The 19,209-nt window shown below is 43.3% G+C and overlaps 1 protein-coding gene across 1 annotated transcript in view; it reads left to right on the top strand.

Moving 5' to 3' along the window:
* CDH4 (cadherin 4) overlaps window positions 1–19,209 on the top strand; it is a 447,706-nt gene that overhangs the window by 405,912 nt on the left and 22,585 nt on the right. The window contains exon 9 of the mRNA XM_068416116.1: window positions 18,343–18,528. Within this exon, the coding sequence (XP_068272217.1) occupies window positions 18,343–18,528 (186 nt within the window). The remainder of the gene's footprint in view (window positions 1–18,342; window positions 18,529–19,209) is intronic.

Genomic DNA, 19,209 nt, shown 5'->3' with positions numbered 1-19,209 from the left:
ATCTTTCTTATATTAGTACAGTATTTCTCTGTCCTGTTCTCATGTACTCCAAGTCGCTATTACTGGGGGGGGAAAGGAAAAAAATAAAGAGACTGCAAATTGCAAATTATAAGGGCTGGTTAAGGTAAAAAATGAAGAGTTGGAAGGTGAAATGATGTGGTCTGGTTCTTTCCAACCTTCATAATCCATAGAAGTAGAGCATCCAAAATGTGCGTAGTAATTTTAGAAACCACAGAGCAGTACAGAGGTCTACATGCTAATAGATGAGAAATCGTTGTGTATCCACCATCTATATTCGTATGAGGGTCAACAGGGAGCAGTAAATGATGTATCTTAATCTGATACCAAATCTTTAAAAATACAGAAAGTCTAACTGCTTTGTGCTCAAGTCACTGAACATTCTTTGAGGAATGTTTTTATTATTTATGTTATTCTGAATTTTCATTCCATCTTAAAGGATCTGAAAATATTTATTAATGTAGTACCAGAGTTTCCCCTTAGTTATACCCTTGCAAACTACAAATACATAGCAGAACTCAAGGAAGTCATGCAGAGCCCAGTTTATGCCACTGTGGACCCAGATGGGCTCCATGCCAGCTATGGAGTCTGGGTCCTTCCCTCCCGTTGCCATCGGGACCCAGGCTCGTGGATGTGATGTGCTCAGCCTCAAGCGGTGCCAGTATTTCCTGACAAAGTGACTTGGACCTAGGTTCTCAGGAAAAGGAAGGTTCTAAATTTCTCCTGGATCAGAGAAAAATGGGCACCCAACATGTTTTCAGATCTGGGCGTCAATCTGCAGCCTGTGTTGGTGCTCCAGGAATGACATCTTGTGGCCAGGTCATTTAAGCACCGGTTGTTCCAGATGATCCAGGTTGCCTGGTCCTTGTCTCCAAATGCAAGTTAGGAGGTGAGGTTTCAGGTAGCGGGATGAGCTGTGTCAGGGTTAGTCCCACATGCACATCAGTGGCTTCTGGAGGGCAGTTTTAATGTCATTAACAGCTTCCAAAGCTGAATCTGATGGAAGGTGAGATAATGGAAATTTGCTTTTGGGTGAATTCTGAGTATGTAATGTCTCAGTGTGTGTTAGATCTAGAAGGAATAAAAGCCATCATGAGAATTACCCATAGGATTGTGTTAAATGGATTAGAAAATGCTACTCTTCCTCTAAGTAGGCTTGATGTGTACCATTATTTCTCTAATTTCAGTCACTGAAGAAAGAGCTTTGCAAGGGCCAAAGGGCTTTATGCAGTAGCACATGGGACTTTATAAAGATTTGAAAACCAAGGGTGTTCTATAATAATATTTTCTGATTCTATGGAAACAAATATGTTTGATATACTCCCAGGTATAGCCAGGATGAATTTCATGTGAGTATGAAAGTATAATACGGTTTTTCCCTGACTGACAGTGAGAACAGCATCAAGCTGATCAGTCTCTTTAAACCTGAGCTGAATCTACTTGCTGTCCTCAAATAGTCTGATCTGCATTTTAACACCTCTGAAAAATAGCAAAAATCTCTTTCCAGGAAATCTACAGCTCCTCAGAGGGTAAGAAAGCCCATGGTCTCTTTTAAGACTGGGGACTGTTTGAAGAGATACAGTATATTTCTATTTTAAATACTTCTGTATTGAGATGCTGCTGTAAAAACAAAATAGGCTCAATAACTGAAATTGTGGTTTGCTCTAGGAAAGCTGCCAGACGAAGGGAACTCAAGCAACTGTATTCAGCAGAGACACATACAAAAACCCACCCTATAGCGCTCCTAAATTACCTGTCACTCAGCCACGGCGGTTTTAGACTTAATCGTTTCTGGATAAGGATGTAGCTCAGGAGGACATCGCACCATGCTGGTGTCACAGCTCATGTATTCAGCAGCAGGATTTAATGTTACTGTGTAAAACTTAACAACAGGACAGGAGAGAAGAAAACAGCCACTGCGATGGTCAAAAAAGTCAGATCATGTCCGTAGTCAGGCACACCGTGCAGGGGGGTGAAGAGACTGCGTGCACGGACCGTGTGGAAGTTCAGGCACAGGCGTACAAGAGCCAAAATCACATGTCCACAGGAGTGGGTGACCTGCTGAGATGTGGTGGTTAATGGACATCCAAGATAACAGATGGGCTGTGATCAAAATGTAGTGCTAGATGAGAAGTGGGAAAAGAGCCATAAAATCACACAGATACTTAAATGTACAAATTGAAGATACTCTGATAAAACTCCAGAATGATTGCTTGCTTACATGAAAGTGGATCAATGTGGTTTTCATACCCTTTAGTCCATCACCCAAAAGGCTGAGGGAAGATCCTGCACAACAGCAAGGGAAGAAGGAGCCCCACTTTCTCATACAAAGGGTTCTGAAATTATATGGAGAGGAAAAATCACAGTCTCTAGATGAAACAATTTTAAAGTCTGCTGTTAACTCTTAAGTCTAGTCTCCATCAGTAGGAGTCATGACCAGTCCTGATAGTCATGACCTGGACTACCTGTATCAAACTGCAAGGCGCTGGAGCACAACAAGGACAAGGTGACCTCCTCTAGTTTTTCCAGCTCTGTTTTTTTGTGATGATGAATGTTTTCTCCATCTGCGATGCTCTCTGGCTGTGCTGAGAAGCATCAGAGAGCAGCTAACAGTGAGGAAATGTCTCGTGAGAGACTACCCAGGAGTGGGAAGCAATCAGATCTGTGCCAGGAGAGCGGAGCATCCTCTGAAATGCCATAAACATCATAGGCAGCTCTTCTGGGCAATTTTAATGATTTAGTGCAGGGCCATGACCCAGGGAAAGCTCTTCTGGCTAGCTAAGGGACTTCAGCCCACTCTTTGTATTGTGTTCTTCATGTGACATTGTTGCTTGCAAAAATAAATGGAGAGAGGCAATTTCTGCCTCTGCCAAAGAGCAGAGGTACGAATCCTGGGTGAGCAGAGGTAACGCCGCCTCCGCAGCGTGCCCGACCAGCCCCTGCCTGCAGGCTCTGGGTCGGATGCCTTCGAAAAGGGTAGTTTAATCCCTCATGCCCAAGTTCTCTGTGGTCCTTAGGGTGTGATTAGCTGCGCTAGTTCATTCTCATGGCATTTTTGGTGGGTTTTGCATCTGCCAAATCATCAGCTGGTGTAAAACAGTGGAATTTTAACTGGACTGTGTTGCAAAGGCTTTGTAGTAAGTTTTACTGGGAAACTGGCTCCATAACTCTTACAAGATAAAGGTACTGGTATCAGTGTGCCCTCCGTTATCCAGAGTCCCTGTTACTCATAAGAGGGTCATGTCCTCTGACATGTCTTAATTACGTGGAAATTTCTCTGCCTCCCTTCAAATATTTATCTCGTGTGTGCAGGCGAGTTGCGTTTTTTCTGTATTAATGTAGATCGGCAGCTGAGCCTCTGGCCAGATACTCACCTCAGATACAGGGGAGGTGCAATGAAATTAGTGTTGGTATTCAGAGATTAGAAGTCAGCTGAGACAGAACAATGCTGGATAGTCTCAGGTGAGATTTTATGCAAGGTGGAGGCATCTTTTTTGCTCACAGAAGGAATGCCTTTAATTCCAGTGAAATCTAACTCCTATCAAGCAGGCTGCCCTTTCCAGTCTGACCCATGATACCGTTAATAGTCGTCCAAGGGTTTCTACTTTATCTAAGAAAATGCATAATCAGAGGGGAGGAGAAGTTAAAGAAATCCATGCCTACACTTGACTCATACAAAGTCTATTTTTATCATATTCAATCAGGAACAATCAGGCACAGAGAGGAGACGCAGATGAATTTGCATGATCAGACTTCTGTGTCTTAAATGTTAATTAAAAGTTATTTTAAATTTGCCTACTGTGCAGAACTTGTTTTTATTGTAGCCCGTGTAAGGGAAATATTATTTCACAGGGCTGAAGTGCTCCTGATTAGTTGAGCTTGTGGATTCTTGGGCAAATCTGCCTGGCAATCAACCTCTGCTTTAAAAAAAAAAAAAAAAAAAAAAAAAAGGGAAAAAAGAAACTGGGCTATTCAAGTTCTTTAAGCTCCTGAGCCTTAGGAGGTCTTATTTAAAGCTACTTTAAAATTTGCCCTTTGGCACTGCTTTGAGAATCTCCTCTTCCAAGGCTGAATCCAGTGGAGCGTGTTTTAAAGAGGCAGCTCTAGGACCGCATCCCCTTCCCCACCACGCTGCCTTGCTGGCTCATATCGGCGCTGACTCTCGTTAGGAACAGCTCTAAAGGTTTAGGACTGGACTATGGGGCATGGGTGGGTGCTTCCCAGCTCACAGCGCCTGGGCAGTGGTGACTGTTGGTGGCCTAGGCAGGGCAGGCTGGCCAAAGACTGGCTGTGAACTCAAGGCAGAATAGCTGGTACAGAGTAACTCTGTGCAGAGAGATGCTCATATTCTAGCAGGGGATGTGTTGCTGGGTAAGGTTAATCTAGTTACAAAGTGGATTTGGCTAATCGGTGGAGGAGCAAGTGCTTGTTGCAAGTACACTGGAAGAAGCAGTTCTTGCCAGTTTTTAACGGTCTATTTAATTAATAGTGTCAGATCAGACTCATCTCTGGCTGCTGTGGTAATGCTGAGTTAGCAGCCTGGCTCGTACTGGACTGAATCAGGCAGCAATGAGATCTGCGGAGTGAAGAGCTCGGCGCTTCATGAGCAAAATGACGTGGAGAGAGACCCAAGTTAAAAGGACTGTTTGTTTTTGGCACTGCACTGCACTGCCAAAAACCTGACCTTTGTCTGTGCAGGTATTCTGGCTCCTCCGAGTACTTTGGGAAATGCTAATGAGCCCACTCTGAAAAGTGCTTTGACATTTGAACGTGAAGCAGGCTGTCAGTGCATCGCTGCCATGCTGGCACTGTCCTTTACCATAAATTGTTCTTCCTTCTCCTGTTTTGATGTTTCCTTCCCATTTTCTCTCCTGTCTCCACCCTGATATCCTAGTGCACATCATTTTGTGAAGCTAAACAAGCCAGGCTCCTCCAGCCCCTTCGTACAATACAGCTTTCCGTTCCCCTGGTTATCTTGCTAACCCTGCTGTGCACCAGGCTCTGCTCAGATCTCTTTCTTTTGACAGATGAGATTTTTCAGTGTCTTGAACAAGAGCACCAACATTTCCTAGGATCAAATTTGCCTTTTTCACAGCCATGGCATCACGCTCCCTTAGTCCTCCTGTTCTGTGAACTTGCCAAAATTCTGGAAAAGCAAACAAGCATAAGCCAAAGTTGTATTCCTTGTTCTGTGTGCATTTGTTCCCATGTTAATGCTGTTTGAGGACAAAATATAGCTGTGCATCAACCAATGCAAGAGCAACAATGTCCAGAGCTGCAGAAATAGCTGATGTGAGCTGTAAAAATGTGACCTTTATTTTGCAAGTGGCAAAGCTTGGGGTGAATGCTTCACCTGGTCTCCAGGCCCCCGAGTTGAATCCTGCTGAGCTCTGTTTTTAACGGTGAGTTCAGAAATAGCAAATAGCAAAGAAAACCCTCAGCTTTTCCTTCAGCCTGAAAGATACTGACTTCCAAACGACTGTGATGCGAAGGTGTAAATAGGTCTAGTTTGGAGAAATGATATTTAACGGTGGTAGGAAACCAAAATCGGAAACCGAGTCAGCCTGCCAGCGGTTTGGGGTTTCCGAAGTGCGTTTACAGCCAGATGTTATCCGGAAGCACATGTGAGCATTATGAGAAATCCCTCTTGCATGCACGCTCGTGTTTTACAAATTAATCTTGCACTGTGAAGGGAGAGCCCAGCAGGAACAAGATTTCACTGGGATTTCCCACAGATACAAAAATGGACTAGGTTGTCTACGAAGGGCTGTCCTAAAAAGAGGTCTTACCACAGCTGATCCAGGGAAAGCCAGGGGAAGTTGGTAGCTAACTATCTCCCAGGACCTGTGCATGTGTCCAGATCTGGAAAAGATCAAGGGTTTAAATCCTGAGCACCATGTACCTCATTTCCTAGTGTATAGACCAAAGCTGCATAAGTAGTTGCCCCTTCAGATCTCACAGTCCCCATCATTACACCGGTGCCATTCAGAAAGTCTACGATGACATTTAAATATAGATTAGCCTGAATGCTACAGTATTTTAAAATCATCAGAATTATGCCCATGGCATAATTGAGAGGCAGTTGTCGCAAGAGGCAGAAATCAAAGTGAACAGCGCAGGTCAGAGCTGGCAAGGGGAAAGACCTAATACCGTGGTGAGAAAATTTACAGGACTGCATTGTTTTACAGCTGAAAACAAACCCAGGAGTTCTGTACAGTCCTGCAGACAGGATTTATCGTTAAAAATCAATGGTGCTTTCATGGAAAATCCCAGGTGACTGTGTTCACTTGCAATTTTCCAATCAAAATGAAGCTCAGCTGAACTACGCAGTAAAGCTTGGGCTGTTATAGAGCTGTCATCGTCTAACTGAAATAAATTATTATATTCAAGTGAATCGAATATGCCCGGTAGCATTTGGGTACATGAGCATCTACCTAATTCTGGGTGTGCTTTAATTAAATATATAGTTGGTGAAGTCTTAAAAACTACAAATCAGTTTAGTTTTCCTAAATAAGAATTCAGTGTTTATAAATGGAACCGGGCTTTCTGCCTGTCAATGCGTTGCAGGTCCTGATGAAAACCTTAGTCATGAGCAATGAATTAGACTAAGGACATTAGGTCAAGGGGTAGCGGTAACAAATGGAGAGAGAACAAGCAGAAGCAATATTGGTTCTTCCCATCCTGTCTCAGCCTTGCCAGGTCTCGCCACGCTAATGCCAGGGGCTTTGCTGCTGCAGACATGCAGGTTAGCCGTGGTTAGGAAAGTATTTGTGTCTTCATAGAAATTATTTACATCTTGACCTGCCTTTTGAATCAAACTCACCTTTGGATATGGACCTAAATGCAAAGCCTGTCCAACAGAGCGTAGCAGAAGTGATGCCTACACAGTTTTGATTCTGATAAGGGATGTGTGAGATCCCTGACTCGGGGTGCAGAGGTTTTGTGAGCAGTACAGCTCTTCCCAGGCACGGCATCTTGAAGTGCCTGGAGGCCCTTTCAGTGCGATGCTATGGAAAACAAGACACGCTTCATAGTCTCTTGTGGATACTCAACTTTTGCTCTTTATTTTATCACCTCTTTCATCTAAAATGAAAGATATTTCTCAGCTTATGAGAAAACAATTCCCCTTGTCTTAATGAAAAGAGCGTCAGCCCCTTCTGTGATTCCTGTTGTCTTTACACCAGTGTAGCATATGACAGAAAGGATGAAATACCTTCGAGACTACTTAGTGTTGTCTGCAAGATGGATAGATACGAGGATGTATATGTACAAATAGACAAATATAGATACGCATGTAGCTAGATTCAAAGCATAGATAGATACTGATAAAAGGCAAACAGTCATCAATAATCCCCAAGTCTCTACTCCCAGATAAATTGTGGTTTATGTGAATTATTCCATTACATTGTGTGGGTATATACGCATTGATATAAAAAAATGTAGTCTCCTTGACAGAAGCCTCTTACTAATAGACCCCATTAATCAAAACCTAAATTTACAGTGGGTTTTGTTTTGTTTATTTCCTTTCAGTACATTCATTTTCAAATTATCACCTAATTAATCATGTACAGTGCTTTAAACCAACTGCCATTTGGTGAAACAGTTCTGGTTCCTCTTCGTGACACTGAGAATTAGTTACTAAGGCACAGTTCAAGGCTCTGTTTAGCCTGATTCTGTCCTGAACTTAATTGGAATCAGCTAGATTCTTCCTTGTAAATGGGTCAGTCACACAGAAAAAACATGAAATGTAATCTTGAGATTACAAAAAAAAAAAAAAAGGAGAGAAAGAGAAAATAGAAGATAATTTTATTTTTCTTCATTGATACCTGCCTGCTGGTTAAAAGAAGGATTAAAATGAGGTCATTAAACTTTCCTTGGAGACAAAACCCAGACCTCAGTGGTAATATGATTAATCAAATATAAAAGTGAAGCTACCCTGGATGAATAACTCATTTTTATAAAATATCTAATTACTGAAATGTCGTCTGCTGCAGAAAAAGAAGGGGGGGAAATTAATTGCAATAACAATTCAAGAAGATAAAGTTTTTCTGAATTAGGTCTACACAAGAAGCTAAATTGAGTTGATTAAGTAATTTTGGTTTCAGGAACACCCTTGACGGAAGTTAGTAGTAATGAATTTTTCAGACCTTGGAGTTTAAAATTGCCAAAGACCAGTGATTTAAAAAATGGGAACGATAGTTTCATTACAGATTTCAATTTTCTGTCACAAAAAAAAAAGGGGGGGGGGGATATAAAAAAATACTCTATTGGTCTCTCTCAAATTGGACACATGTACTCCTTGGTGTAAAATCAAGAATAATATAACCTCCTCTCTCAATGCTAGAGAGTGCAATCTCAGCCAATTAGAGCTACAGCACTGCACGGGAGGTAGAGCCCACGGTGCTGCTCATGCCCTGCTTCTCACCACGTAGTGGGTGGAATCCAGGAGTTACAGCACAACCTCTGTGCCTGTGTACCTCATACGTACATGTATCTCCTGATGTGGTGCCTCATTTAGCCGGGACTTCTCTCCTCCTTCTCCTTCCGTGTTTAATGTGTGTGGGATCTGGAGGGGGAAGCTGCAGACCCCATCCCCACACCGTGCCTTCCATAGGGGTGTTGAGGAATTGTCCAGTGAGAAGGAGGTGCTAGAACCCTTGTGAGCTATGTGTGTCCAACGAGGTGTGACACAGACGGGTGTGACACAGACAGGTGTCACTGACAAAATTTCCGTAGTCAAAGGAAACATCTACAGAGAAATGCCCTTCCTACTGCGTGGTGTGCTGTGATGGAAGTCACCCTGGTCTCCACCACCTGACACACGTGTGTGGTTAGACACCATTCCCATAATCTCTGGTGTGTCAGTCAAGCTAAAATTTCAAGGAGAAATCAGACATTAATGCTCACATATCTACCCACACCAGCATTTCTTTTCTAAAATTTATCTGTCTGTAGCATTCCTCTCAAATTTGAATGATTTTTTTCTAGATTATGTGCATCTTTCTGCTTTTAGATACATATTAAATACCTTAATTCTCCTCCTGAGCCCAGCCCTGGCCTTGGAAGGCACAATTCAGTTGCCTGAATGTAGACACCCAGCACCATCCAGGGGGTCCCTGATGAGGCAGGATGTCCACACAGCTTGGGCAGGTACATCTCCACATCTGCCAGATGTCCCAGACTCATACCCATTTGTAGTGGATTATTTCATTATCGTAGAAGTACACAGCATCTCGGGCACTGACACGAGGCTGAGAAATTTAAATACATTTTGTAACTCTATTATTGCAAGGCACTGAAAGAAATCCCCTTGTGAAGCTGGCTAACTTCCTTGGGTCGGCAGGTTTTTAATTCTTCCATATTCTGTTGCCTTAAAAACAGTTACTTCCAAGGGATGTCATTTTAAGAGGATATATATCTGGATTTTCATTAAGCACATTTCATTTATGAAATCTTTAGTGACATGCTGGGGGGAAAAAAAAAGAAGATTTAGCAAAGGATTTGGTAGTGCTGTGAGTTTTCTCTTATCAAATATTTCTAACTGTCCAGGGTGTCTTCACGCTTCCCAGTTGTAGGAGAAAGGGTCAGAACACAGAACAGCCAGAGTTAAAATCAGAGAGGATGGTTGAAAGGTTTCACATAGGTTTTTTGAGCATGGTAGAGTTTTTCAAACTGTTCAGCTCAGTGCAATAATGTGTTTTAATTGCCAGAAAATAACAGAGAAGAAATAAAAACATTTTCCTTCCTAAATTTGCAAGTGTATAGCGACTCCCTCTTTTCTTTGCCCCAATATCCTCCGATTTCTCACTGCATTTCTCTTCTCTGCTACATGCGCTTTGACTTTCCTGTTGTAAATAGAATTTCAGCTAGAATCTTCTTTCTCATGGCAAGTCTGATGAGTTACACAGCATTTAATTTAGTCTTCATTCCATGCTCTGAATGACTGTAAGCAGGAGAGCATGCATTCTTCTGTAATGCCAGGTTTTGATCTCGTTGAAGATGTCCCTGCTCATTGCAGGGAATTGGATAGGTGACCTCTGAAGGTCCCTCCAAACCAAACTATTCGGTGATTCTATGGTTTTAGGGACTCCATCAGAAGGTGAGCTCGGAAGGGCAGGTTTCCTCTGTGTGCATCGGGGCAGTGCTGCCGCTGAACCATCTGGGTTTGTCTGCAAACTGGAGGGGCTCTTCAGCAACCCCTGCAACGTGGAGACGTGTCCCCCACTCCTGGTTCCCTTCCCGTAGAAACCACAGCACAGGGGAGCAGGTGGGGGCACACAAATCTCCCCGTGGGTGGGAGCTCTCACCCCGCCAACAGCCATTGCCGTTACATTTTACACAGCAGTAAGGACATAAAAAAATTGGCCATCGTGGCACCAGCTCAGAAAAATCACATCTTTAAACCACAGTAGCAGCACTTTTACAAGAAAAGACATTTCAGTGCCTTTCTCCTACAAGGATACTCGTCCAGTCAAGAACCGTGTTTATGACCAGACCTTGTGGGTTTTCCAGCACCTGATTGTGATGTTCAAACCTAGTCATAAAAAAAAAAAAAAATAATCCCCCTGTGTGCTAATTCTGAGACTAATCTGGAAACAACAGAGATTTCAATTGCAGTGCAGAGGAGGTTTGAGCTGGAGTCAGCATGCAGACTGGCTGAGCTGTGCGACGCAGGAAACTTGTTAAAAATTTCAATACCAGGATTATAGTGTACATAAAAAATTCAGTTTCAGCTCTCTTAAAATTCTCCCTTTCCCAAATATCCGTCTTCAGATCCCAGAGGCACATGAGCAGCTTTTATATGCCTTAAAATCTGAAAAAATTAAATTAAAAACTCATTATGAGAAATGGGCAGTTAATAAGAAAATCCTAAACCAGACTTATCAGCTTAAGGCCCTTCTTTATGAAACTTTATTACAGGTGACTGAATTGAAACATCTTCTATACACATCTCGCCCCTCTTCTACACACATCTTGCCAGGAAATAGAGAGTCAGACCTGTGGAGTAGGTTTTGCTCACTTAGGAGTTGAACTCTCTCACACAATTTTTGTTAGTTTGGTTTATATGTAAATCAGGAAAAATATTTTTCAAAGTTTTGTTCAAAACTGCACAGTTATTTGCTACTTTGAACTTTGAAGAAGAGAAAGAAATCTGAGGGTTAACATTCCAACAAATGAATTGATTTCACCCTCTTTTAAGGAAAATGGTTATTTTAGGTAGCAAGGGCGAGCGACACAGCCTGCAGGTTGGAAAGCTCTTCTCCTGCTATGCCGGGTGAGACACGGGACACCAGCACTGCTTTGGCAATTCAGGAGGGTCAACGCATCGAACCGCTGTTGGCCTTTGAGACGGTGGAGCTTTACAACCAGTTGTTCCTCTGGCCTGTTTTTCCCCAGCTGTACAAGCCCGTTCAGGTTCCTCAGTTGAAGCCAAGGTGGTGAAGAGCCTGGGGAAGAGCCGTGCTGGTGATCCAGCTCATCCCCAGCGCGCGGTTCCCTGCCAGCCTTCCCGTCTGGGAGCTTTTCCATCTCGGTAGCTCAGCGGGGATGACAGGGCTACAAGGCAATGCACTGGGGAGATCAATAGACTAATCCAGGCTGACCTATTGGATTTATCAAGTAACACATGAATTAATGATGTTCTCAGGATCCTGCCCCGACGCAGACAGCGGAGGGCAGGACACAGCTCCAGCACCAGTTCTACAACTGCCTTGGGAGACATGGGCAAGTCTTTAGCCTTTAGTTCTGCGGCTGGAGGGAAGTATAGGGCTGGCAACCATTGTAAGCAATGATGTATCTGTGCAAGAACATTTTATTATATAAATGTATGTATATAACTTTTTTTTTAAAGAGTGAGGCTTTCTAGACAGTTCCAGCTGTTTTAAAATCTATGCCTCCATTTAAAAGATAGCATTACTAATTACACCTGACAATCAAATACTCTGCAGAAAGGTATCAGCTACCTTTTCCTGCTGTTCATTCTGTAGGCAAGAAACAAAGGTATGTTAGACAAGAGAGCAAATGAAATGTTCAAAGGATTCTTCTCTAAAACTGGAAAATAAAAGGCTGTGCTATCAGATCTGAATTTTAACATGCACTGTTTCCACTAGCTCCCAAGATAAAATCTTTTATTGTTGAGTATAACCATGGTTAAAGGTCACTGTTGCAAATGCTACATCCTTTAGACGAGATGAGATCCCATTTTGGATAAATTCACAATTTTTCTTCCTAACAAGGAGATAGTATCAGGATTTGAATGTACAAGAGTGCCGGGTTACAGATTAAAGGCTTTTGTGTTCTGGAAACCACACTATGCAGGATTTCATGAGTTTCAGTGAGACATGCAAGTCCCCAAAGTCAAGTAGGTTGATTAAAGTAGTTCTTTATAGCCTTTGAAATACAGATAAAGTGCAAGTTTCCTACACGGGGTTAATGTAGAATTTTTTTTCCTTGACAAGGCTATATGCCTTTCCAAGGACATAATTTTAATCTCTCTTTTAACCTTTCATATGAATGTTGTAAAAACCTCCTTTGTGTTGTAATGCATTTTTATAAAATATCTAAATTTCTATGCAAACTTCGAACCTCATTTCATAAGATATATTTATCTGGAAATGGTGATCTTGCAGCAGAATAGTGTCTTGTGTCATCATTTCTGTGGCATCTTTTCATACTGTCACAAGAATGTAACATCTGATAATGAAAAAAAATTAGTACTCATTGTCAGACATGCAAACTTCTTTTTTTTTTTGATATCCTTTTACTATTATGTGCTCTTCTCTCTGAACACCTGGCAAGTACTCTTAAGAGTCTTTGAACCAAGGTGAAACCTGCACGTTCCTTCCTCACACCAGAGAGTCTGAAATGGGAGGGTTTTCTTCTGCTACTTCTGAAAGAGAGGGTATTGCTTGCTGCTTCTGTCCTGCTTTGTCTTCATAGCCAGTGAGTAAATCTTGTCATTTAATCCAAAACTAGTCATTACTTGAGGTTTTGAAAAAGTAACACCGGTAAAGACAAAGTATAAAGCCAGTGGCTGCCATCAGCTCCAGGAACATGATGCATGTTGTCTGCACCCCATCGTAAGATCAGCTTTAGAAGTGCAAAAGTTTGGGGCTCACTGTTGTTTTTCAAACTCATCTGGCAGAAGTGAAACCAGCACGTTGAGACCGCACTGAACATCGTTCGTCGTTCCTTGTAGTATCTCCCAGTAAACAAGTGGGTGGTCTGGCTCCACCACACCATGCGTAGAGCTGTGAGAGCTCCTTTGCAGGCAGGTGAGGCATTTTAGGATAGGATAGGATAGGATACGGTAGACTAGACTAGACTAGACTAGACTAGAACAGAACTATTTCAGTTGGAAGGGACCTACAATGATCATCTAGTCCAACTACCTGACCAATTCAGGGCTGACCAAATTAAAGCATGTTATTAAGGGCATTTTCCAAATGCCTCTCAAACACTGACAGGCTTGGGGCATTGACCACCTCTCTAGGAAGCCTGTTCCACTGTTTGACCACCCTCTGGGTAAAGAAATGCTTCCTAATGTCCAATCTAAACCTCCCCTGACGCAGCCTTCAACCATTCCCACATATCCTATCACTGAATACCAGGGAGAAGAGATAGCACAAACCACTGAAGATAAAGGCAGAACTTCCAAAGCGTCCTTTAAAAGTTGGTGAGCTAATTGTCATGTGCTGCCCTCTGCTCAGCTGGGCAAGACTGACTCCTGCCCGACCACGACGAGCCGGTGCCTGCAGCCTGAGCAATTCATTTCTGAATGAGCTCCGTGACAGCTGGGCCTCATACCAGCAGAGCAAAACTGCGAGCTGGCAGGAGTGCGTTGGGCTTTATAGATAATGTTTTGGGAAGCATTTGCCACATGGCATATAACTAGTCTGAAGTATGGTGTGCATACGTGGATTGACTGTGGAGTAGATCCAAGTGAACATGAAGCTGAAGCAGGGACGCTGCAGTGCAGGGGATGTTGTGGGCAAGAGCCTGAGAAACCAACACCAAAGAGGCTTCTGTAGGGGTTGCTGGCTGGTGTAATGCAGAGCAGGGATGCTGTGGGCTGCCTTAGGAAAAAGTGAGGACATCGGTACTTAGAGCGTGATCATCATTCGAGAACACACCATAGTTCTTTAATAAAACGTGATTAAGAAACAAGCATCTGAAAATCTGATTTGCACGCAAAATACGGTTGACTTTATGGAGATTTTGTGGGGGTTTGAGTGAGCTTGTGGTCTCTGCTGCACAACAGCAACAGTGGAGCAAGAACCTGGAGGTCCTGGTGTGACTGTCGCAGAAGCTGATAGCCAAGTCTGACCCATCTGGCACAGAGGGGGTAGGATAGCTTGCAGACCTAGTACAGTCATCTATACAGCAAGTGATATTGGAACTTAAAGGTCAGAGAATTGATAGTAAGGCTTAAGAAAACAGCAATTAGGCTGCTAGGAAGAAAAGCTAAATTACCAGTAGTAGGAGTGGGGCGGGGGGGAAGAGGATTATTGATCTAAATATCAAGTTGACAGATACACAGAATACAATCTAGAGGTTTTTTACACCTCTGGGCTTGCTCAACCCCCACAATAAAAAATGCAGGCCTATAAAGATGGAATAAGAAGCAATCAATTAGGATGGCATTTGCTTGTTTCCGTGCTGCAGCTGGGCAGGCACATCACAATTAATGATTTATTAGGAGATTTTCGTCTTTTTTTTTCCATTTTACACAGATTACTGCAACCAGACCACAGCTGTTTATTATTTTCCCTGCTATTCAAGCGTCTTTGTTAAATATTGTGAGGAAAAGGTATACAGTTGGCTGGCGTGCCAGCACTTGGTTGGGAGCATGCCCTTAAGCGTGGAGGAGCTGTGGGGTGGTGTTCAGGCTGGGTCCCTGCTCACGCAGGTCCTCTGGGTGCTGGGCTTCCCGGCTGCGCGTCACCTCGTATCCAGAGCTTGGTGCGAGGTGGGACACCCCACGCCACGTGCACGCGTGTGCTCGCTCCCTCTCATTTCGGTTTCTCTCAGCCCGGGGGACCTAGAGAGAAGACGCAGCACTTGGCAGCAGTCTTAGCTGACAGGGAAAGGGCTCAGAGTCTAATAAAAGGACTGAGATGCCCTTATTCTTCTGCGTTAATCCGTAGCTACAGGTCATAAACCGCTATTTCTCTAGGCAATGCAGCCTTCATAAACTGCTTCTGCCTGTAGCAAATGTTGCGTCATCATTAGCAAATCTTGAAGACAAGACAAAAATCTTTCCTGCAGACATTCATGTGAACAAGTCTTTGCTTTCACAGCTTTTTAGCAAAATCAGCTAGAAAAAAGTAAGAACATTGGAAGAAAGTAATTCCCTTTAGAAGGAAGCCTGAATAATTATCTTTGTATTCATCTGTCTCAATTCCACACCTCCCTAGGAGTGGCTGCAGTGAGCTAATTGGTTTTACTCTGCTGTGTGTGGCTTCGCCGCCCAGACTCCAGATTTATTGCACAAAGTCAAGTCGTTGTGTGAATTCATCATTTGTCCCCCCACATCAATCCCTTTCTCCTCCGTAGTGAAATTTGTCTGCATGTTTATGTCCTGTCAGGTACCGCGTGAGACGAAAGACAAACTCTGGGATTAACCAATTTTAGTATAATCTGATGCAGCCTGAAAATCGGAATTAAGTATTGCCTTTTCAGCAAGACATGACTTCAGACAGGCCAGCTCTAGAGGAATGAGAGAAGGACTTTTGCCAGCACGGGCCTTTATGGGAGAGAAAGAAAAAAGACCCTGCAGAATTTAAGGATTTAAGAATGTGCCAGGTTCAGAACAAATCCTTATCTGGGAAGGGAAGCGAAGTGTGTAACAGTCAGCCATAGAAATTCTTATGAATGGTCTTTAAAAAAGCACTCTGGAAATTAAGGACTTCAAATGCAACAACTGAAAGTGAAGCTACATGAATTATAGGGGAATCTGAGTAAACGCTGCAAGTATAGGTCAAGCACTGCCTTATCAATCTGATGTTTGCTCCAGCAGCTCCTCCGTTGCCCATTGTTTTACCTTGTTTGACTAGATCTGCTTCTCTTTATTTGAAAATCAATTGTAATCTTATGAAAGAGAACTTAGAGCAGAGGGAATGCTGGAACGCAGCATTGTGAAAGATAGCATTGTTCATTATCCTAAATTATTCCAGGGTAGGGAGGGAATGACATTAAAGAAGTGTGGGTAGCTTTGAGCTGCCATCCTGCCTTTAGCAGCTGTAATTTAATGTCATTACTTAATTTTATTAAAGGTAGAGACAATTGTGGACAATACACGTTACAGCATTTACTTTTAATAATGATAGTGGGGGAGTGTTAGAAGGAGGAAAGACAGGCTCCGGTTTGGATTCCCAGTAGCTGCTGATCTGTAGCTGATGAAAATTGCTCTGTTCTTCATGGTGTATCTCTCCAAGATTTGCTTCTTAACCTGAATAGCTTTGGATGGCTCCTTTGATTCCAGGGAAGGTATTCTGTTCTCATCAGAAAAATATTTGGCTTTATAAGCGTAATAAACAATATCCACAGAATTAACTCTTGATGAGTTAATTCTGTTTGGTTCGGCAAGGCGTAAGCCTAGTAGTTACAGACAAAAAACTGTGGTCCTAGGTCAAAGATTTGAGATGGTTGCACAAAGTGCTTAACTCGTTTGAAATTACAATACGATACCTTGACGTTAGCAGTGCAGCCCCCTCCTAAAAGAGACTGGGGGCTCAGCAGCTTGGCATGGCTGGCATGCCCTACAACATTAATTTTATGTAATGGGTGATAACTAGTGTGGATTTAGTAAGAGACGCTCCTGCTTAACTAGTCTCCTTCGGTTCTTTGGAGTGGGTTTCAGACAAGGTTGATAATAGGAGTGTACATATGACATAATTTAATGGATTTTTCAAGAGGCTTTTGATACATTTCCATATGATATTTCTCCTGCGTAAGCTGTGTGCCACAGAGATTCCAAATTGGGCAAGAGAACGGGTAAAGAACGAGTGAAATCATGGGAAATAAAGGGGAAAGAAGAGCTGTAGCATGTACTGGAATTAGAATTATCCTGCAGCTTCCCACTGTTCTTCCCCACCACTCAGCATGGCTGGAAAGAGATGCCATCTGCATTCACTAATGAAAGCTTGTTTAGGACAGGTGCATAACAGAAAAGAGGGCAGAATGCCATTCAGGATACCACGAAAGGGCAAACTTAAATTTACATTAACGTAAGGCAGATTGAATATTTTTGCTGTCAGTGGTGGAATAATATATACTAAATATAAGCACACGTAACTGAAAGACTCCAATGGATGGGTATGGGTTAGGAGTGGAAAGGGACTCTTGTGCTAACAAAGGGCTGATTTATTATCATTTACATAACCTGGCATTTGGGCACACCAAAGGCCAGATTTTCAGAAGTGCTCTGCTCCTGCAGTTTGGGGCCAGGATTTCAGTAGCAGACTCAGAGCCAGCCGCTCCCGTCGTTTCCCCAGTGTTTAATTTGCCATATGTCAATCAGAGTGTTGATTTGCAAGTGCTGCTAATAGGCGATGCTGAGAGATGAGGACAGTTGAAAATTTGGGAATGTGTCTTACTGGCAGGTTTTGAGCCCCAAACGCTGGAAGTATTCACAGGCCAGGATCCCTGATCAGCCGAGTGATAAATCAAGGGCTGGAAAGCGGAAAAGAAAGCAGCTAATGCATCAGAATGTGCCTGAACTGGACATGCTCCATGAAAATCAGTGCTAAAAGAGAATTAAGCACCAGGAAATGCTGTGGCAAAATCACAAGAAACGCTTTAAATAATGAGAGAAAATCAAATCAAGGGCAAGAAAGAAAGAAAATGAAGTAAAATCACTGAAGAAGCAATAAAATGCCATCACTGAAATCTGAGTGAGGCAAAATACCTCAGGTTAAAGGGACATAGTCATCCTAAAAAATGCACATTTTAGTCTGCCTTTTTTACCTGCTGTTGACAATTAACTCTCTGATTGCTGTAAGTGAACAAGAATATCAAGAACATTTTTTTTTTCATTTACTTCAGGCATTTACTGAAACTTGGTCAGTGGCTGAGTGATAGCGGGTTTGTTCTCCTTTGGGCTGAGAGGTGAGACTAGGCTTTGAAAGGTCTGGAAAAACATTCAAAGAAAAACATAGGAAAACCAGAAGGGAGAAAGAGACGTGTCGCTCATAGCATACAACCCTGTGGTCCTCTTCATGGGACTGATTTCCCAGTCGGTGTGCTGATGTAGGGGAGAGGGGAGGTAGCCATGAGGACCGACAGAAAGCTCCCACCGTGACCACTCCTGTCTTTTATTTGCAGTATTCAGGAGAAGTTCCTGAGAACAGAGTGGAGGTTGTGGTGGCAAACCTGACGGTGATGGACCGGGACCAGCCTCACTCCCCCAACTGGAATGCCATCTACCGCATTATCAGTGGAGACCCCTCTGGCCACTTCACCATCCGGACAGACCCTGTCACCAACGAAGGCATGGTGACCGTCGTGAAGGTAAGGGGAAAGCCAAAGCAAATCCATGCTTACAGCTAGGTAAGGGATTGCCAGAAGAAAGAAGTCTGCAGTTACTTCATGCCTTCTCTACCTGGGAATACGAGTGCTTGAATCTGTTACCCATCTCTCTCTGTGCAGATGTCCTGAATACTTTTGCTTCAAGCGTATGCCACCGGTTCTGGGTCTCCCAACTCAGCCCAGCCCCCCGTAAACTCCCATAAACTCTCAGATGCTGAAGGCACCTCCCAGCATCCAAGCCTGACCTCCGTGTCCTGCTGCTCCTTAGCTTTCTGAGCACTGTAAGAGGGAACGGTGCCTGGGCTGTGCAGCCCTGCTCTGCCTGGCAGGTTGGGCAGAGGCTGCACCTTCTCCTTTTTAAGCCAGGAAACTCTCCGTTAGCTGTGAACTAGGACTAGCGTTTCACTACAGGGGATCAGTCAAGCGGTCCTCTGTGAAAGCAGGTGGTGCAGGAGAAACTTCAGGAGGAGTGAATTTCCTGGTAACAGAAGGAAAGGAGAGATTTTCCTGAACGAGTTGCTTGGCAGAAAATAGTTGGAGAAATTTTCTTTTTCCTAGTATCGAGCAATAAACACAGTGTGGGCCAGATGCGGAGCTCAGAACAGCTCCACTCCAGTGAAAGCCACTCCGCAGGTTAGATCAGCAGAGGATCTTGTCCAGACT

The sequence above is a fragment of the Nyctibius grandis genome, chromosome 19, assembly GCF_013368605.1.
Source record: "Nyctibius grandis isolate bNycGra1 chromosome 19, bNycGra1.pri, whole genome shotgun sequence".
In the NCBI taxonomy this organism is placed as follows: Eukaryota; Metazoa; Chordata; class Aves; order Nyctibiiformes; family Nyctibiidae; genus Nyctibius; species Nyctibius grandis.
The sequence above is the reverse complement of the archived record's forward strand: the minus strand, read 5'-3'. Positions and strand labels throughout refer to the sequence as shown.